This window comes from Camelus ferus, chromosome 6 (genome assembly GCF_009834535.1).
Source record: "Camelus ferus isolate YT-003-E chromosome 6, BCGSAC_Cfer_1.0, whole genome shotgun sequence".
Lineage (NCBI taxonomy): Eukaryota > Metazoa > Chordata > Mammalia > Artiodactyla > Camelidae > Camelus > Camelus ferus.
In genome coordinates, this window is record NC_045701.1 from 28,685,980 (window position 1) to 28,711,471 (window position 25,492).

Sequence of the window (25,492 nt, forward strand, 5' to 3'; positions counted from 1 at the left end):
GAAAGGCTCTGTGAACATTCTCACTGTTATTAAGCTTATTATTCATTTGAAACTCAAGCACAAACATTCTTGTAAGCCCTTGGGCAAAACTAGTTTAGCTCAGATCTCTCTCTCTCTCCCTTGAAAAATGCCCTCAAGGTGGTTTCTGCTTCCCCACTGTGGATTTGGCTGGCAGTCCAGCTTACTGAGCTACGGTAATTAGGCAGAGATGTTCTCTCTCTTCTCATCGTGCCATCCTCTCTAGCTTGTGAAGCCTTGAGAAATTCTTTTCCTTGGTCCCCTCTCCAATTAGCATCAGTGGTTGCACTTCAGTTCGTTCCTCTTGCAGGGGGCCCTTGGCATCTGCCACAGAGGACCACAATTCAGTGATAAAGGGATGACTTCCTGGGTACGTTGTTGCATCCAACCTAATTAGCTTAGCTCTGAAGACCTGAGATTCAGATAAAATAAGGCAAATTTGGCAAATGAAATTCAATAGCAAACTCAATGTAGAACTCATACCTACTTTGTCATATTCTTTTGTACATTTGTTCCACATTCTGTTAAACTCTGTGACACTGATCACTTTGGGAAGAGTTCAGTTAAATTCAGCTTGCTGGTGAAGATGGGGGCTGACCCGCAGTGATTCCATCCTGAGGACTGGAAGAGTCAGAGTACAATTTTTAAATATGCTTGACTAACAAGGTTTTTCTCTACTTTTGACACTTAAAATTTCAAAGCTTTAGCTTCATTATTCTTGTGATGAAAAGTGACAACTGGGAATGTGGGTATATGTGCTGCCTGATACAATATTTGGGGGCAACAACATTTGAAAGTAGTCAACTGTGAGCTGTATCTGTAACTAAGAATATTTACTCTCAAATATGTTGATTCTCCTGGGGATTTCCTTTGAGTATCACACTGTGGTTAACCTGTGTCCTGTACAAACGCTAGGTTCATCTCGCAGGAAAGCATGTCTCACCGCTTTATCTGAGCTCTTCTTTAGACTCTGTGTCATCACTCAGTGTCTCCTTGGGCTCCTTGCCTTCACTGATTCTTTCCACCATCCCGTTACTGTGATTATTTCCCCTTTTAGCATCTCCTGAGAGTTTTCTTCCCATGGATTCTGGTCCAATTAGAAACAAATTCTTTTTTGATGTTCTATTAGCTGAACTTGGGGAAATGCTTCTTCATAAAAATTTTAGTCTCTTCTTGAAGGATTGAGCTACGAAACAGTGAATGTGTGCTGATGGGCTGTTTAAGTTCAGTTTAATGAAAAATTGTCTGAATCTAGTTACACAGCTGTGAAACTTATAGTGGCGGATATTCACAACCTTGAATTTTTCCTGTGGTATAAAATGTCATGTGACAAAGAAGGATGGCCGCAGGCCAGGCTCCAGACCAGGACTGTGGGTAGATGCTCCAGGGGTGTGAGACACAGCAGGTGTGTTCAAGTGTGGGTTTGTGTGAGATGCACACCGGTTAATTTCAAGTATTAGGACAGCCAGCTCAGCCCTTCTGTTGCTGTGGACATGATGGGAGAAATCTCTGCAGGAGGGTTAGACTGACAGACTCTAAGACCGGAAGAGGCACAAGCATCTCAATAGAGCACGTGGGACCCAGTGCGATGGTGCAGCACGCATGCTCGTGGCGATTTGCTAAAAAGCTGCAAAGAGAAGCCAGGTTTTCTGGGTTCTCATTCTAACGTTTTACTCACAGCACTTCTATGTTGATTCACATACATTTTCATTAAGCAGAATTTAAACTCCTGGGGTAGCTAATTCTTCTGCGCACCTCCCTCCAAAAGATGGGGCCTGCTTCTCCCTTTGAAGGTGAGCTGGACTCAGTGCAGCACATCCAATGAGTAGAATGTGGTAGGAGTGACAGTACGTGACAGGTTGTAAGGGAATTGCAGCTTCTGCCTTGCCCTCTCTCGGATCCTTTGCTCTGTGGGAAGCCAGCTGTCAGGTCATTGTCATGAGAACACTCCAGCGGCCCTGTGGAGAGGTCACATGGTAAGGAACTGAGGCCTCCCGCCAACAGCCACGTGGTGAGTTTGGGAGCTGATGCTCCACCTTCATTCAAGCCTTCAGAAGACTGCAGCCCTAGCTGACACTTTCACTGAGACCTCGTGGGAGATCCCAAGCCAGGACCACCTTGCTCAGTCACTCCCAAATTCCTGACCTACAGAACCTGTGAGATAATACTTACTGTCTTCTCCTGCTAATATTGGAGGTCATTTTTTTATTCAAGAATAAATCATTAATTCAACAGCATGCCAAGAAGCAACCTCTATGATAGAGCTCAACTCTCCTGCAATATCAAATGATTTTACAAAAACATTTTCCTCAGGCTTCAATCAGTACCCAACGTCAGCAAGTCTTGTCTTTGAGGCTTGGCCCAGGGATAAATTCCAAACACCAACACAAATTAAGATTTCGTCTGAGAACGAAAGGGTGTTTTTTGAAGTTGTTTGAACAAGCTGCAAAATTAGACTGTCCCTCTCTACACATGGAAGTTCCACTGCTTCACTTCTTTGGGAAATGATACCCTGTCTTCGTTGTCTGCAGTTCTTCCAAAGAGAAATACCAGCAGAATACAGTTCTCTGACCATTGGCTCCCCACAGAGCTATGCTAAGAATAAACCAAGATAACTTTATCACATAGATTCTTCCGTGGATGAGTGATTCCTGAAATGCCCTGAGGTCCATCCCTGTAGACCTGGTGGTTCTGGAGTGTGTATCAGACTCTGAGAGAATACATCTCCGGAGCTGGCGGGGCACTTCTCCAGGTGTCCATTGAGTCACTCCCGCTGGAATTACCATTTACCTCCTCTCAAGGAGGGAAGGAAATACCTTTGAAGTACCCCGCAGGGAGTTAATACAGATGTCACGTTCTTTTGTTCTCTGAGTCACTTGTGAATTAATCAATAATCCGTGGCAGACCCAGTAGTGTATTTCTTGCCCTCTGGGGACCCAAATATAGTGAAATAATGTGATCAGTGCAAAATTCTAAACTGAGAAGTGAGACTCTGTTCTATATTGGTTAATTGTAATGCTTCCAGTACACAGATTCTGACCTAATTTATCAAGGCTCACCTTGCTCTCCATCAGTGTTACCTCCTCATCGTAAGAGTGTGTGACAAGCTCAGTCGCATACTGTTCCCCCAGCCTCATCTGTTAGAAGTCAGTGCTGGGGGTTGCCCTTCTCTGGTGAGAAGGTAATGATGCCTCTTTGCCTTAGGTGAAAGTGTGGAGGAAAATGCTAGTGTCGTGGTCAAACTGCTCATCAGACGCCCCGAGTGCTTCGGCCCAGCCCTGCGGGGTGAAGGAGGAAACGGTCTGCTGGCAGCCATGCAAGGCGCCATTAAGATCTCCGAGAACCCAGCCCTCGACCTCCCCTCGCAGGTCTACAAGAGAGAAGTGTAAGTGAATGGAATTGCCTTCTGGCCCGCCTATGGTTGGCGAGCTCCCAAATACTGTCAGTGCACGAATGATAAAGCAAGCGGCAGTAACCTCCCCCTGGCAGAGGAAGCCCGGGTTCTTTGCGGTTGTGGTTCAAACAGTTGAGATCTCTTTGTCAAGCATGCTATTACCTTGACTTTCCTCATAAGCTTAGCGATCAGTATCCTCTTCACGCCCCTTCCGTTTCTCCTGCTCCACTCAGGCACCCTGGCAGATGGAGGAGAGGGCAAGCTCTTTCGGCCCCGCTGCCCCTTCCTGTGGCATCACCATGGGAGGAGGCTGTACAGAAGTTAGAAGGCCTGGACCAGCAGGGCTCTGGTCACTGACCCCAGCCCCTTCCCTGCAGTGTTTAAAACCTTGGTGTCTCATCTTGTCCCTCACTTTTAAAAAGAGGGAGGATCCTCCACTTCCTCTTCTGAAAGTGTTTTGATTTGATTCTTTAGGTAAAGAGAAAGCTGCAGAATGTGAAAAATCACAGCATTAACATTCTTGGTATTTAACGGTTAAAGGTAGTTAGGACATCATTGGGTTGCCTTGTGACTTTCCTTTCATGATGTCTTGTGATCATTTCCCTTTTATCACAGCCTCTAGGTTAGACCCCAGAATCTAGAGATGGGGTAAAAACCAGCAGAAGCAACTCTCCAGCCGGTGGCTTTTTTTTTTTTTTTCGGTCATGAATTCTGGTAGGTGATCTGGTAGAGTTAGACAGAACCCAAAACATAAGCTGTCCCAACTTCCTCATGTGACATGAGAAAAACAGAGGCCCAGAGTCATAGAGGTTGTTAGCAACAGAGTCAGGACATGGACTTGGCCGTCCTGACTCCTTGTCCAAGGTCTTTCCATGGATATTCAGGCAGGAAAGGGGGAGGAATGGTTAGGAGGAGCTTTGGGGGTTACAGTGCCGCTCCGTGAGCGTGTGGGCTGCATGATCAGCTCATGTCAGTACTCATGCCTTAAATTTCATGGGACCCTAGGAATGTTGTGGACAAATATTTGGGTCCTTTGAGCGTGGTGAGTTAAACCAATTTATTGGCATGTGGAGGGAGAGAAGGTGTCCGGGGAAAGGATGTGTGATGCACAGGGTGAGCAGAGTGAGTGTTCCCACAGCGTGTCTGATATCGTGGCCACACCTGCCAGCCTTCCTCACACCTCCTCGTGTTGGTTCTCTCTCAGCAGCACAGAGGGCGATGGAGATGAAGAGGAGATTGTGCACATGGGCAATGCAATTATGTCATTTTACTCGGCTCTAATAGACCTGTTGGGCCGCTGTGCTCCTGAAATGCACGTAAGTGATGAGTTCCCCGAGGGCAGCTTGGAGAGGCTTGAGCCAGGAAGACTGTAGATGTCCTGAATGCCATTTCTTCTGTCTCTGGCGTTGTCAACACGCCTTTCTCTCCGTTCCTTTTAGCCAACATCAAAAGTTGTTTCCGTCTCGGGTACCCGATTCTACAACTTTCTAAGGAATGACTCTTAGGAAAACCCCTGTGTTGTGTGACTTCTCTGGGACCCTAGGTGGGCATATCTGCTACATACTGTATTTCAAAAGCCTCCCAAAATGATTTTTCCAGATGCCTTGATTTGGTAACTTGATGCTTGATTGCATCCATTGAGATGCTCCACGTGGAACATCTTTTCTTGATGACCATGGTGTTAGGCATCAGGAAGGCAGCGTCTTCCCAGGGTTCATGTTTGATTTCCTTTTCCCAGGGGTGAGCTTTGCAGTCATGCTGAGAAAGATTATCCTATTTTTATGGGATGTCTTCTCAGACTCCTAGTTTTGAACTAAAAAGTGATGTTTTTCCTTTGCCTTTTTCATCTCTGCTGGGGATTGAGAGAGATTGGTCTTATTTCACATAAAACCTCACATTGTAAGTGAGAGAGGAAATCATTGCTTCTTGTGTGAAAACAGAAAAGACAAGACAGCTTTTTGTATTCAAAAAAAAAAAAACTTGGTAACTCTTTAAAAGAACTGTTAGATTTGCTCACTCGGGACTCAGATGCCTGCCTCTCTGCAAAGCGCTCACTGCATTTGGATTATACCAGAGCTTCTCCCCAAAACACTTGCAGTGCAGATTGGGGTGATACAGACAATGGTATCTGGTTTTGATGAGGTTATAGATTTAGTCCCTGCCAAGGTAACAGTGGATATTTGTTAAATGCTAATGAAAGACAGGATCGATTAAAGTCATGGCTTTCAAACTTTTTGACCAAAAAAAAAATGTATTTGGATTACAGTGAGAAATAGAGTTTGCATTGCAACCTAGTTACACATATATTCCAGAAACAAAATCTGTCCTTATTATGGACAGTGCACTCTAATATTTTCTCTCCTCATCTATTTCACGCTTTTTAATGCTGGGCACAACCCCTTAACTGATTTTACAGGCCACGGATTGGTCATGACTGCAGTTTGGAAGACACTGCATTAAAGCATTCACTCTTACCTTTCTTCCTTCCAGTATGTCATACTTATCTAATAAACGTGTGTAGCCTATGTGCAGATCTATCTACAAGTGGTTAGGGAAACTATTCCATTAGGGAAGAATCTAGGAGAAAATTACTCTGGAGAGAAGGAAGTCTGAATCTTCAAAAGGGAGGCTGATCAGAATTTTTAGCATTCTAGTTCCTGTTGTGAAAAACTGCCTTACCCACATCGGCCCATCTTTCCATTTCTGTGCCTTTAAACAAATAAAGGGGGCCAGAGAAATGCTAGGGTGTCCTACAGTCTTGGCAGGGGTGGGAGGTCAGTTCCCCTGATCACCTGTCATCACTTCAGAAAGTAGATCACACAGTTAGCATAGTCCCAGGAAGACAGCAGCATGTGACAGCTGATCCCTCAGAGTCCCACCTGGAAAGGACTTTCTTCCTTGCTTACTGCCCCTCTGATTCGACACTTCATAAATACACACACACTCCTCCCCTGGCCCCTGTAATCTGAGTGAGGCAGAAAGACGATGCCATCATCGCTGACAGCCTCCCCTCTCCCCACGGGAATGGGAGGTGACAGCTAGGGACACACACAGGCGTTCTCCTTCCTCTGGGCCTTCCAGCATTACGTCCCACCATGCCATCCAGCTACCTCCTGGGTAGATTCGATCCTGAGCCCATGACAGTTCCATTATTGGCCTGGAGCCTTTTCCCAGAAGCAGACCTGCTACCCCTGCACCCAGGAGGATGTGCACCTGTACATGCAGGTTGGCCCATCTCATGGCCGTGGCCGTAAGGGTCTGATTATCCGTCCCCAGGTAACTCCCCTGGGGTGCTCAGGTTCGCCTTGACATCTACACCCCTGTGGGTGCCATATACCCAGCATTAATCACACTTTTAGGAAACTGCAACTCATAAGTCATTTCTACATCCAGCAGAATTTGAGGATTTCAAGTTGTGGCCACATTGTAACATTTAGGTCGTGTTGAGAGCTCCCAGTATTGTGGTCTCGCTGAGAGCCGGTAACGGCTGCCCATTCACTGCTGAGGCTTAATACCAAGACTGCATGATTGTTGTAATCAAGACAAAGGAGTCCACTTGCCCTCCTTGGCCAGGGTTATTCCCTTGGGAGCACCTCATCTAGGAAGTCCAGAGAAAGCACCTCTCTCCCCTGGGGCCACAAGTGTCTAGAACAATTAGGGAAAGGTAGGCGTGTACCCACCCCCCCCCCAACAAGGAGAACTGTTTTACCACCAGAGGTTTGAAGGTGGGTTGGAACAGGAGTGTGGGAACCTCATTTATCTCACTCTCCAAACCTGCCTTGCAGCTTATCCAGACAGGAAAAGGGGAAGCCATCCGGATCAGGTCCATCCTGCGCTCCCTGGTCCCCACTGAGGACTTGGTCGGGATCATCAGCATCCCCTTGAAACTGCCCTCCCTGAACAAAGGTAAGGGAAGCAGCTGAAGGCTGAGTCCTGCCCGTCTCCCTGGGGCCACCTGCTCGTGGCAGGACTTTGTCCACAGTGCAGGGCTCTTCCCACCCCCTACTGTGGGACACGCACGCTGCACAGGTGAAGATCTTGGTGATGAGGAATTCTCTCCTCCCAGCTCCAGCCGGCTGCTGTCTCCCCATCTCCCTGTCTCCCCGTCTCCCCTGCGTTGAGTCTCCCGTACCCCGTGCCCTGTAAATTCCAGTAGTCCAGACCTCATTGTCTTCTGAACTCTAACCTTCCTGAAGGAGGCTGATGGACTGGGAGAATCCCGCCAAGCCTTCCCCCTTCTTTGCCTCTGTGTCCCCCAGACTGTCACAGGCCCCCTTCTGCCGCAGTACCTATGTACCTCATGGCCATGGGGCATAACAAGCTCTCCCTTGGTACTGCTTGTGACATTTGACATCTCTCCCTGTTAACTTTACAAACGCCCACTGTCCGAAAGGCACACGGTTTTTCCGCATCACTCCACCTGCTGTCCAGGCAGCGTCCTCCTGGCAGATGGAGGAATTGAAAAGATAGTGTGACTTTGTTACATTGGTTCCCAAACTGGTGTTTCATGGAACATTTTTGTAAAAGATATGACTTGGTGTACATGTCAACAAGGGGTTTGGAGTCAGGTAAGTTTGGGGAAATCTGTGGAATATATCACATTTTTCCATCTCTGAGCTATAACTAACACATAATGTTACATAAACTTAAGATGTACAGTACAATCATATGCTATATATATTGCAAAATATTTACCACAGTAAGGTTAGTGAATGCATCCTTCACCTCGTGTAATTACCATTTGTTGTGTTGTTGTTACAGTGAGAACCTTCAACTTCCACTCTCATAGCAGCTTCCAAGCAGACAACACAGTATTGTTGACTATAGTCACCACGCTGTATATTTGATCCTGGGAATTAATTCATCTTTATAACTGGAAGTGTGTACCCTTTGGTCAACATCTTCCATTTCCTTCACTTTCCCCAACACTTGGTAACCATTAATCTACCCTTTGTTTCTATAGGTTCAATTATTTTTAGATTCAGCATATAAATGAGATCATACAATGCTTGTCTTTCTCTCTCTGACTTTTTTCATTTAGCATTATGCCCTGAAGATCCATCCATTGTGTTTCAAATGGCAGGACTTCCTTCTTTTGTATAGATAAATAACATTCCTCTGTGGGGGGGTGGGTGTGGGTGTGTGTACATACCACATTTTCTTTATACATTCATCTATCTGTGGACACTTAGACTATTTCATTTCTATATCTTGGCTATTGTAAGTAATGCCACAATGAACATAAGGATGCAGATATCTCTCTGAGACAGTGATTTCATTTCCTTTGGTATATGTCCAGAAGTAGGATTGTTGGATCATTTGGTTATTTTATTTTTGATTTTTTGAGGAACCTCAATACTGTTTCCCATAGCGGCTGCACCAGTGTGTATTCCCACCAGTGGTGCACAAGGATTCCCTTTTCTCTGCATCCTCACCAGCATTTGTTATCCCTTTTTTTAAAATAACAATTGTGACAGGTGTGAAGTGACATCTCAATGTGGTTTTGATTTGCATTTTCCTGATGATTAGTGATGCTGAGCACCTTTCTATGTACTTGTTGGCCATTTGCATGTGTTCTTGGAAAAATGTCTTTTCAGGTCCCTTGCCCATTTTAATCAGATTACTTGGTGGGAGGTTTTGAGGGGAGAGTTGTTTTTTGTTTTTTGGGGTTTTTTTGGCTGTGGAGTTTATGAGTTCCTTATATATATTTTGGATATGAAGTCCTTGTTAGATATGTGGTTTGCCAGTATTTTCTCGCATTCTGTCGGTTGCCTTCTCATTTTGTTGATTGTTTCTTTTGCTGTGCAGAAACTTTTTTAGTTTGATGAGGTCCCTCATGTTGATTTTTGCTTTTGGTGTCATATCCAAAAAATCATTGCCAAGGCCATGTCAAGGAGCCTACTCACCATGTTTTCTTCTAGGAATTTTACAGGTTCCAGTCTCACACTTAGGTCTTTAATCCATTTCGAGTTAACTTTTGTGACTCAGACTTTTGTGTAAGATAGAAATCCAGTTGCATTCTTTTGCATGTGAATATCCTATTTTCCCAATATCACTTATTGAAAAGATTATCCTTTTAGTGTTGAGTATTCTTGGCTACTTTGTCAAATATTAGTTGACTGTATACGCATAGGTTTATTTCTGGGCTCTATATCCTGTTGTGTTGCTCTCGGTGTCTGTTTTTATGCCAGTGCCTTACTGCTTTGATTACTATAGCTTTGTAATATAGTTTGAAGTCAGGAAGTATGACGTCCCCAGCTTTGTCCTTTCTCAAGGTTGCTTTGGTAATTTGGGGTCTTTTGTGGTACCATACAAAGTTTAGGACTATTTTTTTTCTATTTCTGTGAAAAATGGCATTGAAATTCTGTTGGGATTGCATTAAATCTACCAATGGCTTTGAGTAGTATGGACATTTTAACAATATTGACTCTCCTGACCCATAAACATAGGGTTTGTTTCCTGTGTACTCATTTTCTTTCATCAGTGTCTTACTGTTTTCAGTGTATAAATCTTTCACTTCCTTAGTTAAATTTATTTGTAAGTATTTTATTGTTTTTGATGCTGTTGTAAATGAGACTGTTTTATTTCTTTCTCAGATATTTCATTGTTACTGTATAGAAATTCAACTGATTTGTATATATTGGCTTGGTATCCTGAAACTTTACCGAATTCATTTACTAGTTCTAACAATTTTTTGGTGGAGACCAGGATTTTTCTATGTACAAGATCATGTCATCAGCAAACAGAACAATTTTACCTTTTCCTTTTTGATTCAAATGCCTCTTATTTATTTTTCTTGCCTAATTGCTCTGACTAGGATTTCTGGTACTGTATTATATAGGAGAGGAAATAGTAGATACCCTTGCCTTGACCCTGATCTTAGAGGAAAAGCTTTCAGCCTTTCACTGTTGAATATGATGTTAACTGTGGTTTGTCATGTATGGCCTTTATTATGTGTGGTTGTGTTCTTTCTATACCAAATTTATTGGAATTTTTATCATAAAAATAAGTTGAATTTTGTCAAGTGCTTTTTTTCATCTATTGAGATGATTGTATGATTTTTGTCTTTCATTCTGTTAATGTGGTATATCACATTTACTGATTTGCAAATGCCAGGACCATCCTTGCATCCAAGAGGTGAATCCCTCTTGATCATGATACATGATCCTTTTAACGATCTGTTCAGTTTGGTATGCTAGTGTTTAACTAAAAATTTTTGCATCTATATTTATCAAACATACTGGTCTGCAGTTTTTTCTTTCAGTATCCTTATCTGGTTTTGGTATCAGAGTAATGCTGCCTCATAAAATAAGTTTGGAAGTATCCCTTCCTCTTCCATTTTTTTTTGGAAGAGTTTGAGAAGGATTGGTATAATTCTTCAAGTTTTAGTAGAATTTACCCATGAGGTCATTTGCTCAGAGAATTTTCTTTGGGGGAGATTTTTTATTTGTAATTCAATCTCCTTACTCATTATTGGTCTGTTCAAATTTTCTATTTCTTCATGATTCATTTTCAGTAAGTTGTGTGTTTCAGGAGTTTATCAGTTTATTCTGGGTTGTCTAATTTGTTGACATATAAGTGTTCATAGTAGTCTCCTCTGATCTTTTGTATTTGTGTGTTATCAGTTGAATGTCTCTTCTTTCATTTATAATTGTATATATTTGAGTTTTCTCTCTTCTTCTTAGTAAGTCTAGCTAAAGTCTTGTCAATTTTGTTTATCCTTTCCAAAAGTCAGCTGTTAGTTTTGTTGATCATTTTAATTGTTTTCCATTCTCAATTCATTCATTTCTGCTCTGATCTTTCTTATTTCCTTCCTTATAGTATTAGAGTATTCTGGATCTGAGTATATACTTACCTTTGACAGTGTGTGATATATTTTCATATGTTTTCATGTTATTGATTAGTATACTTTCATTTCAGCTTGAAGAACTCCTTTCAGCATTTCTTATAGGTCAGATCTAGTGGTGGTGAATTCTCTCAGATTGTATTGTTTGGGAAAGTATTTATCTTACCTTCATTTCTAAAAGACAGCTCTCTGGATAAGGTATTCTTAATTGGTAGGTTTTTGTTTCCACATTTTGAATATATCATCCCAGTCTCTCCTGGCCTATAGTGTTTCTGCTGAGTTATCCACTGATAGTCTAATGGGGGTTCCCTTGAATGAAATTTTTTCTCTTGCTTTTTTTTTAATTCTGTATCTCTGATTTTAGACAGTTTTATTATAATGTATCGTAGAGAAGGTTGTTTGGGGTTGCAATTTGGGGATGATCTATTAGCTTTATAAATTTGGATGTCCAAATATCAGGTTTGGAAAATTCTTAGCCATTATTTCTTGATACAAGCTTTCTGCCTCTTTCTTCTCTCTTCTCCTGGGACTCCAGTGATATGTAAATTGTTTCTTTTAATACTGTCCCTTAAGTCCTGTAGGGCTTCTTCATCCCTTTTCCTTTTTTTTTTTTTTTTTTTTTGTTCCTCTTACTGGGTAATTTCAAAGTGTGTCTCTGAGTTCACCGATTCTTCTGTGTGACCCAGTGTGCTGCTGAAGCTCTCTGCTGAATTCTTCACCAGAGTCACTGTGTTCTGCAGTTCCAGTATTTCTTTCCTGTTCTTTTTTATGTTTTTTATGTTTTGTTCTGTCTCTTTGTTGAACTTATTTTGTTCTTGTATTATTTTCTCTACATCATTAAATTGTTTATCTGCGTTCTCTACATGTAGCTCTCTAAGCATCTTCAGAATAATTATTTTGAATTCCTTGTCAGGTGGTTCGTATATCTCCATTTCTCTGGGTTCAGTTACTAGAAGTTTACTGTGTTCTCTTTGTGGTGTCATGTTTCCCTTCTTCGTCATGATCTCTGTAGCCTTGGATAGGTATCTGAGCATTTGAAGAAGCAGCCACCTCTTCCAGACTTCATGGACTGGCTTTGGTAAGGAAAAAGTTTCACCTTCCGGTGGGGTCCATTAGAGTCTTGTGCTGTGACCTGAGGTCTGGTGGTTCAGGGCACCAAGTGCAGGGGTATGTGGCAGCTTTGGGTCCAGAGACGGTATGATGTCTCATCAGGACACTGGGGTCAACAACACTGACAACTGCATGGTCCTTGGCAAATGCTGCTGAGGTTCCTCAGTGGCTGCAAGGACTTTGCGGTTCCTCCACAGTGCTTACAGGTGTAGTGACAAGGGACCAGGGCAGGCAGTGGTGGCTGCCAGAGCCACTGGTGCACACACACACGCAAGGACCAGCTGCAGGTGCCTTTGTGGTGGCAGAGGCCAACTGCAGACACACAGGGAGCAGCAGGGGTAGGGCCAGCACCCAAGCCCAGAGCCACCTGTGGGCACACTAGCATCTGCGGGGACCCTGGCTGTCAGCGTGCACTCCTGTGGCCGCGGGTCTCACCCGGATGCATGCACAACAGTGGAGCCCAGTGATGGGAGCTGGGCCGGCAGCTTGCCGGCGTCCAGCTGGAACAGCTAACCTGAGTGCCTGTACGGCAGTGGGATCAGCCGAAGGGGTCTAGGGGGCACCTTGTATTTGTACAACCACAGAGGCTGGGGCTGACCGCCAGTGCAGGTCTTGGTTTCTGGGCGTTGGTGGGGAGGCAGTGGAGACAGAACAGGTGGCTGGGCATCTGTGAACACAAAGACCTATGGGGCAAAATCCAGTCAGGATTTTGTGGCAGCTGTGCTGGCTTTTGGTTTCTTCAATGGCAGAAGCTGCTGGGCGCTCAGCGAGCAAGTCCCTGGGAACCATGGTGGCTCTGCTGTGTGGCTGATACTGGTGGCCCCTGCCCTTCCTCCTGTTCCTCGCCATCATCACTAGACATCTCAGCTCTGCCAGTCTCTGGCTGCGGTGAAACCGAAGCTGGTCCTTCATTTGGTGCCCCTGAAGGCTGGGACACCTATCACCCACCTCGCTCTCGCTTCCGGGCAAAGGGCACTCTTTCCAGCTGAGGAGTTTCACTCTGCACTGAGCAGTGCCAGCCAGAGGAATACAGACAAAACGAAGCTGGTTTTCCTTCCCATTTTGTGCACTTACTCTCAGATATTTTGTCCCACTATGTTGCTGAAGTTTCTTACGTGGACTCTCGAACTCTCTTCAGACTGGTTTTGTTCATGGACAGCTGTTTAATTTAATTGGTCTTTGTTGGGGGACCAATGCTGGGTCTCTACTCCCCCATCTCAGTGACATCACTCTTAAATATGTCACCTTTTATAACTTCAGGAAGCACATTTAAGATTATAAAGCCACTGAGAAATAAATGGTGAACTCAGTGTTTCCTTAACTTTTTGGACACAAGACATTCATTATTATCCCATAAAAATACTGTTCTTCAGAACACCGCGTGTCTGAGTGAGTCAGCCTCTGATGTTTGGAAACAGCTCCCCCTGGTGCTCAGGGGAGGAGAAGCAGGCAGTCATCTCTCTGGAAGGTGTCTTTTCTCCTTGCTCTCCCTGAGGCCTGAATAGATCCCTGGGCTCAGTTAGGTCCTGGGCTGAGCAGCACTGAATCTTTTTTGTTGTTGTTATGGAGTTATAGTCAGTTTACAATGTTGTGTCAATTTCCAGTGTAGAGCACAATTTTTCAGTTACACATGAACATACATATATTCAGTGTCACATTCTTTTTCACTGTGAGCTACCACCAGATCTTGTATATATTTCCCTGTGCAACTGTGCTATACAGTATAATCTTGTTAATCTGTTTTACATATGCCTGTCAGTATCTACAAATTTCGAACTCCCAGTCTGTCCCTTCCCTCCTCGCTCCCCACTGGCAACGTTTGTATTCTATGTCTATGAGTCTGTTTCTGTTTTGTATTTATGTTCTTTTTTTTTTTTTAGATTCCACATATGAGTGATCTCATATGGTATTTTTCCTTCTCTTTCTGGCTTACTTCACTAAGAATGACATTCTCCAGGAGCATCCATGTTGCTGCAAATGGCGTTATGTTGTCGTTTTTTTCTCACTGAACAGTATTCCATTGTATAAATATACCACATCTTCTTTATCCTGTCATCTGTTGATGGACATTTAGGCTGTCTCCATGTCTTGGCTATTGTAAATAGTGCTGCTATGAACATTGGGGTGCAGGTGTCTTTTTGAAGTAGGGTTCCTTCTGGATCTATGCCCAGGAGCGGGATTCCTGGGTCATATGGTAAGTCTATTCCTAGTCTTTTGAGGAATCTCCATACTGTTTTCCACAGTGGCTGCACCAAATCTTTGCGGCTCACAGAGTGCCTTACAAAGTACAGGATTTAATATGACAAACCTTATAGGGAGATAAGGCTTAAGATCCTTTGTAACTAATTGTAATCTACCTAAAATTTTACAGTTCCCTGTGTTGTTGGGATTGCCAATATCTAATCATATCTGAGGATGCTGGAACCAACATTCAAAATGGATGTAAATCAGCTGAACTAATAGTAAAATGAAAGTACCGTTTGCTATAAAAAAAAATATGCTATGACTTAGCTTGATCATTTAGGGGCTCTCTTTCCTAGTTTTTGGTGTTAACAAAATAATAGGAGGAAGACTTTTTCCTTTTTATATCCTCTTTCAAAATCCTCTTTGTCCTCCAAGTCAGGAAATGGTATCTTTTCTTCATGGTATCTTCCCACTCCATCTTTGGACCTCTTTATTAGAATAAAGTTAGAATTCTTGGACAGTCCGATCTGAATTCACCTAAATCAGACAATAGTTTCTAAATACTGAAAGAATATTTCCCCAGTTTTGTGCTGTTTATGTGGCAGTGGCTACAAACATGACGCACTTTTCAGTTTACTCTGCCTCACATTTTCTCGCTCTCTTTCTTCTGTCATCATTCAACAAAGCAATAAATCAAGCCCTGATTACTGGCAATTGCCCACCAATTTCAGGCTCCTGACGGATTGCCCCTGATCGTGGAGTTGAACAGAAAATGCACTCAGTACCCTATTGTACTGTAGTTCCAACATACAAATACAGCAGATGTCAGTAACCTCGAATGTAGTTTATAGCACGATAATTAGGAAGCGGTAAGTTGAGTATCTGTTACCTTTTAAAATATAATTTACTTAACTGCAAATTGTAATTTTTAATAATAGGCATATCTAATAACTGGCTCACAGAATTCGTGAAATTTTAACAATCAGCTCTTCCAAGGCAAGCTGACTCCAGCCCAACATTGTATGATTTCCCAGATTCCTGTTTCTTGTTAGGAGAACAAGCCATAGACAAACAAGCTCTGTGTTCCACTGGAGACTGTGGAGATAGGAAAGGGGGGGATGACATTCTCCGTGTGTCTTTCAGACGGGTCAATCTACGAGCCGGATATGGCGGCCAACTTCTGCCCCGACCACAAGGCACCCATGGTGCTGTTCTTGGACCGCGTTTACGGCATCAAGGACCAGGCTTTCCTGCTCCACTTGCTGGAGGTTGGATTTTTACCTGACTTAAGAGCCTCTGCCTCTCTAGATACGGTAAGTGGTTAAAATAAGAAAAATTCTTTCCCCATCATTGTAAATAGTTCACATTGGAATTGGAAGGGAGTATTTTCTACCCATTCACTGATTACGTATTAGTTAAGTTGCTTTCAAGGGTGAGAAAAGAGAGGAACCAAGAAAGGGAAGATCCGAATTTATTGGTCCAGAGACTTAGATGTAGGTATACTTGACCTCAGATACTCAGTCTAGCTACCTCTATTGCCAGCTTTCTCAGCCTCGGCACGGTTTATTGTGAGAGGCCATCCCAAGCTTTGTAGGATGCTCAGCGGCCTCCCTGCCTCTACTGGTACTATGTTCTGGTAGCACCACCCCTCAACGCAATTCTAGATCTCACTAAATGTACCCGGGGGGACAAAGTCACCCTCACATGAGAACTGTGGCTCTATCACTTATGAAAAAGGCCAGCTGGGCAGCATTATAGGCTGGAAATACTCGTCCTACCATCACTCCTTAAGTTGCAGGCACTGACCATCAGGAAACATGGTCAGAAGCTCAGGACATGACAGGGTCAGTGTAAGAGGCCAAGTATGAATCCAAGTTTGACAGCCAGGTGTGAGGTGGGGTAAGCCACCATCAACAGACATCAAGACAGGAGGCCCCAGGAGTTAGAAAGCATAGATGCCAGATGCCCCAGGTCAGGACTAAGCAGAGAGACGGTCCACCAGGAGTCCTGGATCCAAGGAGAAAAGACCAATGCGACCAGTTTAAGTTTTAAAAGACATCTTGGCCAGTTTAGGGTTGTTTTTAAAGAGCCCATGGCATATCAGTCATAAAGTCTCTCAAAGGCTCCAACTGGTGTCCAGCAGAGATAGAAGTCTGAGCTCTGGTGATGGGTGGCCGGCTGGCCATTACTTTATCTGGGGATGAGCTGACTCATTTACATGCCTTACCTAGAAAAGGGTGGGGTGACCCAGAAGTGGAAAGCAATACGAGCCCTAATCTGAATGGGAGTTTCGTCTCTGTCTGTGGATGGAGATAAGAAATGGTATATCCTTTTCAGTATTACAGGCTTATGATCGTTTTGTAAAATGAAAGCAGTGCTTCCACAGCTACTTGAGCTTTCTTATAAGCTCCTTGATTTAAAAAATAATCATTTTTTAACTTGTGGGGCATTCCCAAGTTTCCTGATCAGAGCATTCAACTTGTTTGTAGATCAAATAAACAGCAAATTACTATTCCAGCATCGTGTTCACATCACATGCTTGTCTAAGCACCATCTACCACAAAAGCAGCTTTATATTCGGTTCCTCAGCACATGAATTTTCATGCGTTCTTTTTGGAAAACGAGTCACTGGAGTCAAAGCCCTTCCTCCCTCATATTAACAACTCTGTCTTTTAAAGTGATAAATGCGAAAAATGAGCTTTTTCTTTCCGTCTAATGCCTGCCATTCCTAGAAGGCCAACTTTTGATAATAAAAAGGAACACCCAGAAATACGTACCGTTCAAAGAAAACAGTTTATCAGATCAGAAGGGAGAGAAAATGTGTTACAGATATAATGGCTGTGCTCATCACAGGAAATAAGGACATTATTTTATCTCCGGGGACCTCAAGGTTTCTTTTGAAGTGCTACGCTTTTCAAAGATGGAAGTTAAGCGCGCCGTGGCTACACTTAGCGTGAGGAAGAGGGCCTTCCTTAAATCCTGCCTGTCTAAATGAGCCTTACAGCAGAGTTTTCAAGGAGGTCCTCGGTTTCCGTTCCTTGTGCACACTTTCCCCGGCAGAGGCGGGTGCCCTCCAGTGATGTCTCACTCTCATGTCAATGGTCAGATTGCAGATTGTTGACGATGCCCATCAGTTAGGTGATGGGAGTCAGAGCTCCAATTTCTGTGTGTAAAACTGTCACAAAGCCCGTGAGTTTGAGACCTTACTCCTGCTGTAACCACTGACTAATCTCAAAGTCACAAGAGGACAGCTAGTGGGTCTCCATCAGGTGAGAAAAGAGAGCAAACACCAGAAGAAGGTGCAGTAGCCTGGCAGCTGGACTTCACACACGTCGAGGGTGTTGAGTTAGCCTGTTCATCAGCTGATTGTCATAAGGGTTGAGGATTCTTCTTTGAAGGGAAAAGACCTTTGTGGACCACTTGGAATGAGTCAGCGCCAGCCAGTCTTTGCTTCTCTTCTGTTTATTGTTTCTTTTAACCTGATTTTTTTTTTTCATTTAAGATGCCAAAGAGAAATAGGTCTCCTTAGACAAAGTAGAAAGTTGTTCGGTCTGTCGCTGTGAAACACAGATATGTGGAAACTTCCCTGCCCCATGAGATGAGAGCTCAGTGCAGGGGGACACCTGGCTCCGTCTTTCCGGGGAGGTTAACCCGCATCGCAACCCCCTTTCGTAGGTTGCCCTGAGCACCACAGAGGCGGCGCTGGCGCTGAACAGGTACCTCTGCGCGGCCGTGCTCCCGCTGCTCACACGGTGCGCCCCGCTCTTTGCCGGAACAGAGCACTACACCTCTTTGATCGATTCTACGCTGCAGACCATCTACAGGCTTTCCAAGGGCCGTTCCCTCACCAAAGCTCAGAGGGACACCATCGAGCAATGCTTGCTTGCCATCTGCAAGTAAGTATCCGCTCCCACGTCTTTCACTTCTGTGTACGCGTCCACGTCCGCCTCCTTTCGTTGTGTCATTTAAAACCTGGTCAATCTAGTTTGAGGATACGCTCAGCCCCTTAGGATGTGCTGGGTCCCCTCTTTGCCGCAGGCTCTTTCTGGTCACCTCTCTTTTGAGGCTCATGTCTCGCGGTGGGTAAGTGGGGGCACAGCGCAGCCTCCGGCCCGGAGGGCTGATGGGCCGGGGGATGAGACTGGTTTCAGGCCTGAAGTATTCAGATTAAGAACTAATACTTCAGTTCCTAAAATAAAGCTGGAAGCAGATTTTCCCCTTCTTAGTGAGTGGACCTTTACACAGAGGCCAGATCCTAAAAGTGTGAATCAAAGCAACCCACCTCCAGGCCCCTTGAGACCTGGAGCGAAGGAAAGACGGAGTCACCAGTCCCAGTGGGGAATTACAGGCAGTGGTTTCCACCGCTGCAGACGGGCATCAGAGCCAGGCAAGGACAGGGGGTAAAGTCGCCCCAGGAGCCTGGATCATCCAAAAACGACACCAGGCCAGTCAAAGGGCTCCTCCAATGGCAGGTCTCAGTAGCGCGGGCCAGGACCAGGACCTGCTGTCTTAAGCCAGTGGTTTTACAGCTCAGCTGCGTGTTAGAATCACCGGGGGGGGGGGGGGGGGGCTATAGCTCAGTGGCAGAGTGCAAGTCTAGCGTGCAGGAAGTCGTGGGTTCAATCCCTAGTACCTCTATTAAAAAATAAATAAAACAAAAATAAATCTAATTACCTCCCCCAAGAAAAACAAAGAAACAGGAAAAAAAAAAAAAAAAACCAGAACCCCCAAGAAAAGAATTACCTAGGGAGCTACTAAATGAATACCCTGATGTCCAGGCCACACCTCAGCCTAAAAAACCACAATCTTTCGGGGTGAGAGGCAGGCCTCTAGCTTTTGAAGCTCCCCCAGATGATACCATGATGGAGCCAAGACAAGAGTCGCTGCTCTAGGTGGTCCAGGAGACAGGACCAGCAGGCATCATCCCCTTTAGCAGGCAGCTGGGTCTGGTCCTGATTCTTGTTGAGTGGGTGGTTTGCTAGTCGCACAAGAGATGACTACGCCATGGGGGCTCGGGCTGCCGAGAAGAAAAGCAATTGATCCGTCCTTTAAAAATATCAGGTTAAAAGGCAGTCTCGCATTTATATCTCAAATATAACAACGGCCCTTCCATTTTAAGTGCTGTATTAAAGTTAACCTATACCTGCTATCTTTCTATTATTTAAGGCCCACAGGCTTCAGCTACTTCGGGGCCAAGCTGTGTCATGCACAGTCCTATGTGCTGAGGGTGTGGAGAGTGAGAGGGGGGCCTCCACCCAGTGCCCATCAAAGGGGTTTCTCCCTGAGACCCTCTACCATGATCAAGCCCTACACCCTGACACCCTGCTTGTCGCCGACGCCTCCAAGGCTTTCTTCCCTGGATTCCAACATCCCACATCAGAGTCCCTGCCTTTGCCTCCATGGCATCTTAGGCATCTCTGGAAGGAGTTCAGGGATTCGTGAACTGCACTTACAGGCCAAACTGTATGTGTGGGGGTGTTTTCTCTGGGCAGAATCCAGGCATTCCACCAGGTTTTAAAAGGTTCGGCAATCTAAAAACAAAGGCTAAGTCAGCGTTGCTTCTCTCTCCTTTCTCTGTCTCTCTCTCAGAATTTACTTGCACCAAATACCAAGGCCATGAACTGTTTGTTAATTTGATCAATTGTTCTCTAATTACATAATTGGCTATTTAAAGAAGTTGTTTGAGGACCAAGCCTTAACCCAAAGAAATGATTTCAATAATGAGAATGTCAGGGATCAGGCAGTGACTGAGAGGCCTCACATCCCCTTCCGGTCCCACCAGTAGGTGGCCCCAGATTCCACCTGTGCAGCGGGTCACCTCTAACTTCTGGGCAGAGCTCGGGAAGGTGGTCAGTCTGCAGAGGAGGCTCTAAAATCACCTGCACCTCCGTTGTGTAATGTTTTTGTTACAGATTTCTTTGCGCCTAATCAGCTGCTATATTTTGAGTGCATGTAGACCTTGGAACATCTAGTCACAGGGTGACTGGAATTTAACCTTCTGTATCTCAAGTCATGAGCCCCACGGCCCTCTTTCTGCATTTTTAACCATCCTCAGTTTTTAGTGTTCTGTCATGCACTGTGGTTTGCCCACCATCTTGTGTTGTAGAAGCTAATTGTCCTGAAGCTTAGCTCTAGTAGATGGTTGTTGGCGGAGTGTTTCTTTCATTCTTTCTTCCTTCCTTTTTCTCGCTCTGTCCTTCTGTTTTTCTTACTCCACACTGCAGTCACTTGAGGCCTTCCATGTTACAGCAGCTCCTGCGACGTCTAGTTTTTGATGTGCCACAACTCAACGAATACTGCAAAATGCCTCTGAAGGTAAACCTCTCTCTCGTTACAAGAATGCAGTCCAGGGCACGGGAAACCTGCCTCGTCAAACACGATCTTCACACTTGGGGGAGCAAAATACACCTTAAATGGGTTTTTACTCCTTTAAGCTGATAGCTGACTAGATACAGCCCCCCCCCCCCAATCAAACCCCTTCATGAGTGTCCAGGCTGAAGAGAGTAGATCTGCTGGGTTCATTAACTGCTCCAATTTTCCTTAATCAGTTTCCACCAGTTCCTTGTTATTTAGGCAAGGTTAGTGAGGGGACTTGGATTTTATGCTTTTCAGCCCTAATTAGGTTTTCAGACATTTTCAGTCTCAAAGAAATCTTTGAAGGCCCTGTGGTGATTCATTTAGGTACAGAATATAAAATGTCCCTTTTCTATTCCATGCTCTGTTTGCTTTTTTTCCCTTTTATAACAGATCCTCTTTTTCACTTTTTTTTCCTCCTTTTCTTTTTCTTTTTTTTTTTTTTTTATTGATGAGAAGTAAAGCCACAGAGCCCTCTCTTTGTTACCTGATTCCTGATTTTCTCAAAAATTGCAAGCATTTTATTGCTAGGTCTGGGAGCATCTGGGCCTGAAGGACCCAGAATCAGCCTGCCCACACAGAGGGCAGTGTTTTGAGTCTTTTAACTCTGAGGCATCTGCCATATTTGCTTACTCAAAAGAGTCAGCCGTGGCCAGCTATACCTGAAAATTCTACCCTGTGATTTCAATAGAACTTTAACTTCTTTTCAGAAAGAACCCAAGCAAAGATTTCCAGAAGCATTTTCCTGGGAGAAACAGAATTCCCAGAAGCCTTTAGTTTAGTCTGCCAGGCAGAAGACAGCCCATGTGTGGTTCCACAGCCCTCCACAGGCCCGTTTTCTCACTAACCCTAAAACTCCCAGTTTTAATCCTCAAAAAGTCCTTTAGATAAAAACTGCAGTTTTTCATAGTTCACCTTGGCATTGCTTCCTCGGCAGGCCTGTGCCGTCAGGGATTCCAGCTCCCAAAGAAGCATCATCATTGGCAGTCAGTAAGCTCACTGTTACCCCTTAGATCAGCGGGTGGTTCCCGCTTGCTGGGATGGCACCATTGGCAGTGTACGTGTGCCCTCTACTGGCCATGTGGGGGAACTGCTGTAGCTTGGCTGGGCCATGGGAAGGCTCACGGCAAAGGCAGGGAAGCTGGGGTGGTAATACAGAGAAAATCTTCAGACCCACAGCGTGCCCCCCTATCCCCTTCCCATATCAGCATTACCAGGATCTCCCAGATTTACAGGCAAAGATCCCAGAAGAAATTCTCCGCATCCCCCGACTGGCTGGAACAGCACCTGGTGACTACTTCCAGAGGGTAGCGTTTTCTCAGTTGGAATGGAAGCAGTTTCTCTCCATTTTCCAGGAACTGTTAGAGGCATGTTAGGAGGTACTGAGAATTAATCCGGCAGATTCTGTTCAGGCTGGAACTCACCCAGTGCGAGTGCAGACCATTCCAGGGGTGTTTGAGGGCCTCTGTGTCCATGGTTGGTGTCGCCCTCCTGATGGCTGTGCGCTGTTTTCTTCTCCCCTGCGTGTTGCTGGTGCCTGTGGACCACCTCTGCCCCACCCCGCTGGTGCGCACCTGTCCGAACCTCCCAGCTTCTGACGAATCACTACGAGCAGTGCTGGAAGTATTACTGTCTGCCTTCGGGCTGGGGGAGCTACGGTCTGGCCGTGGAGGAAGAGCTGCACCTGACAGAGAAGCTCTTCTGGGGGATTTTTGACTCCCTGTCCCATAAGGTAACGGCAGTGCTTCCTGAGCAAAAGGGGGCCCAACCTCCGTGACCCAAGCACCTGCACGGAAGAATAGCGGGTATCTCGTCTGCCTCCACCCGTGACAGGAGCTGTGCCGAGCACATCACAAGCCTATCACAGCCACCCTTACCCCGACTCTGTCCAATGCGAACTACCCCAACCCTCATTTCGCATCTCGCGGGTAAGAGAAAGAGCAGTTCGCAGCGGATGCATGGAGAGCGACTTCCAGAGGAAATCACGAAACTGTCTCCTGGTTTCAGTCTTGATAACTTCCCCCCGCCCCCATCCCTTCCCACTCACATTGTTTGGCCCCTGTTAGCCAGCCTTTACCAGGTTCAAGCCTAGAGAAGTCCTGACGTCTGCCCTGAGGCTGGGATGTAGGATTCATCGAAGACCTTGCATCCTTTGGGGCTGGGGGAGGTTCTTCACGGCCACTGGTTTGAGGGAGGACTGAGGGCTTCTGACTCCCAAGCCTTGCTGTGGAGTCTGATTGGAATACAGCCCCCCTCGCATTTGCCTCCACTTCCCTGAACCCACATTTAGATTTTCAAGGTTCACCAGCTTTAAAGGGAGAAAATGAGCGGGTCTGGTTTCCCTGCAGAAGTCTGGAGTGGGTGTGTAGCTCCAGTGTGATAGTCACCTGCACTTAAGTGTCCTTTACTCTTACGTTCCTCTGGTCGAGTACGAGCAGATGAAAGCTGTCCCTAACCCTGTGCGTCTGGCTGAAATTCCTTCTCGTCTGGGTTTGGGAGAGGATGGGTGTAACCCCGAGCAGTTGGCTGATAACACAGCCTGTGACCCCCTCAAAGCTGCCGGTCCCGCCCCAGCTGCGGGCTGGGTCCCCTTATATAATCATCTAGCGAGGAACACTTTATCCTTTAGATATTCTCGCGGTGAACTCTTTGGGAGATGGTGATTTAAACCTTGATTTAAGGCTTTTTAGCCTAAAGCCAACAGTGACTTGGGGGCTTCCTAGATTGTCACTTTCTGTGACAAGGATCCCTCAGTTTCCACTGGAACGTATTACAGGCCTTGCCTGTTCCCGGTTTTGGTTCACCTGGGCAAATGCATGCATTTTTTTTTTTTCCAGCATCTTGGTGAAGGGTTCTGCCTGGTGGCCGTGGTTCTGGTGTCTGTACTAACATGCTCGTTCTCTTCTCCCACAGAGGTATGACTCAGATCTTTTCCGGATGGCCCTGCCTTGTCTCAGTGCTATTGCCGGGGCCTTGCCACCAGATTACTTAGATACCAGAATGTCAGCCACGTTGGAGAAGCAGGTCTCAGTGGATGCTGATGGCAACTTTGACCCCAAACCCATCAACACCGTGAAGTGAGTCCAGAATCATCTCTAAGCTGGTTCTACATTGTGCCCTGTGGCCAGCATTTCTCTTGCACAAAGTGGCAGGAAACTTAAGCTCCCCTGCCTTCCCTCCTGCCAACAACACTGTTCACCCTTTTCCTTGACGCTACAAGTCACATCAGGCACCGGATTTGTCCTCAATTCCAATGGTTTATTTCATGCATACTTCATTCTATACTGTCTTATTGTATTCTGGGATTTTTTTTTTTTTTGGTGGGTGAGGTTGATTTATTTATTATAAGATGAGATAAATGTTGCCAGAGGCATTCGAAGAACCACCCTGACAAATGATGCAATTTATTTGTAGATGAGTTTCTTTGATAAAGTCTTTGCTCTTTGTGAATCAGGCCTGTGTAGGTCTAATAGCGTCATGCGTCAAAACACCTCCATAAATAACACTCAGCTGAGCTAAGGCAAGGCTTCAGGGTGTGACGGCAGAACAGCATGGGATCCCTTATTTGAGAATCTGGACCTGCTCTTTGCTGTGCCAAGGGAGGCTGGATCTTTGGAATAATCCTGCAGTAGTGCCTTTCCGTTTCTCCCCCTGATTGTCACTGGCGATGATTTGGCCACAGACAAAGAATTAGGCAACAAAGGCTGATTTTTGGCTTGTGGGAGCTCTGCCCCGATTATGACTCTAGGTCACGGGGCATACAGCCTTCATCTCCAGCTGCATTTTAAATGAAAAGCTTCAACACTGCTGTCGAAAGAGCAAGGTAAGGAAGGCATCCTATGGGAGCCCCTTTGACTTTGGTTTTATGGCAGGAGTTCTCAGGTGAGAGCCATAGCCTGCGCCCTTCCCAGGAGCTGTCAGCTTTGATAACCTGTAAAATTCATCTTTGGGAAAATTGGGGGACACATTCCATCAGACAGAGTCTTGAGCTGAGCAGAGGGTGGGAAAGAGAATTGAACCTGCTGGAAGGAAAGTAAGGGGTATGGTAAACCACCGAGCTGGGGCCAAACGGAGGGCAGGGACTGACTTTGGAGAACTTCGCCCTGTGAAAACAGCAGTATGCTGAAGGACGGCCAAAAGTGTGATCATTTGGGTGCTTTTTCTAAACATTGTAAGACAGCGCGATACTCTAGCTACTGTGTGCTAATGATGATGTGTTCTGTGTTATTTTGTGAGTTCTAATTTCTTAGATAGACCTCTGACAGCAGTATGATTCTTTGAGTAACGTGAATAGTGGGGATTGACTCTGGCCCAAACTTAAATAGAAGAGGACTGTATTACAAGGATATCGGGTCATGATCGTAACCTAGGGAAAGTCTGACCAGGCAGGCCTCAGCAAGAACAGGAACCAAGGCAGAGTGACCAAATGGACAATGTCCAGATGTCCGCATCAGACAAGTCTCCCTGAAGAGTTTGCTGTCCTGGTCTCGCTAGACTCGGTGTTCCAATTGCAGGGAGAGTGAGTCTGCTTGGCCTCATCAGAGCCCATCCTCAGTGGCAGTTCACAGAAGACTGCATACAATGCA

The 25,492-nt window shown here is 45.3% G+C and overlaps 1 protein-coding gene across 12 annotated transcripts in view; it reads left to right on the forward strand.

Annotated features, from left to right (window-relative positions):
* RYR3 (ryanodine receptor 3) overlaps nt 1-25,492 on the forward strand; it is a 499,181-nt gene that overhangs the window by 372,592 nt on the left and 101,097 nt on the right. For 8 of the 12 annotated variants that reach the window (XM_032481566.1, XM_032481567.1, XM_032481577.1 and 5 more), the window contains 8 exons: nt 3,223-3,403; nt 4,617-4,728; nt 7,198-7,318; nt 15,696-15,865; nt 18,228-18,448; nt 20,777-20,867; nt 22,498-22,638; nt 23,820-23,983. In XM_032481566.1, coding sequence (XP_032337457.1) covers nt 3,223-3,403; nt 4,617-4,728; nt 7,198-7,318; nt 15,696-15,865; nt 18,228-18,448; nt 20,777-20,867; nt 22,498-22,638; nt 23,820-23,983 — 1,201 coding nt within the window. The remainder of the gene's footprint in view (nt 1-3,222; nt 3,404-4,616; nt 4,729-7,197; nt 7,319-15,695; nt 15,866-18,227; nt 18,449-20,776; nt 20,868-22,497; nt 22,639-23,819; nt 23,984-25,492) is intronic. The other 4 variants (XM_032481569.1, XM_032481571.1, XM_032481572.1 and 1 more) reach the window with 1 other exon arrangement.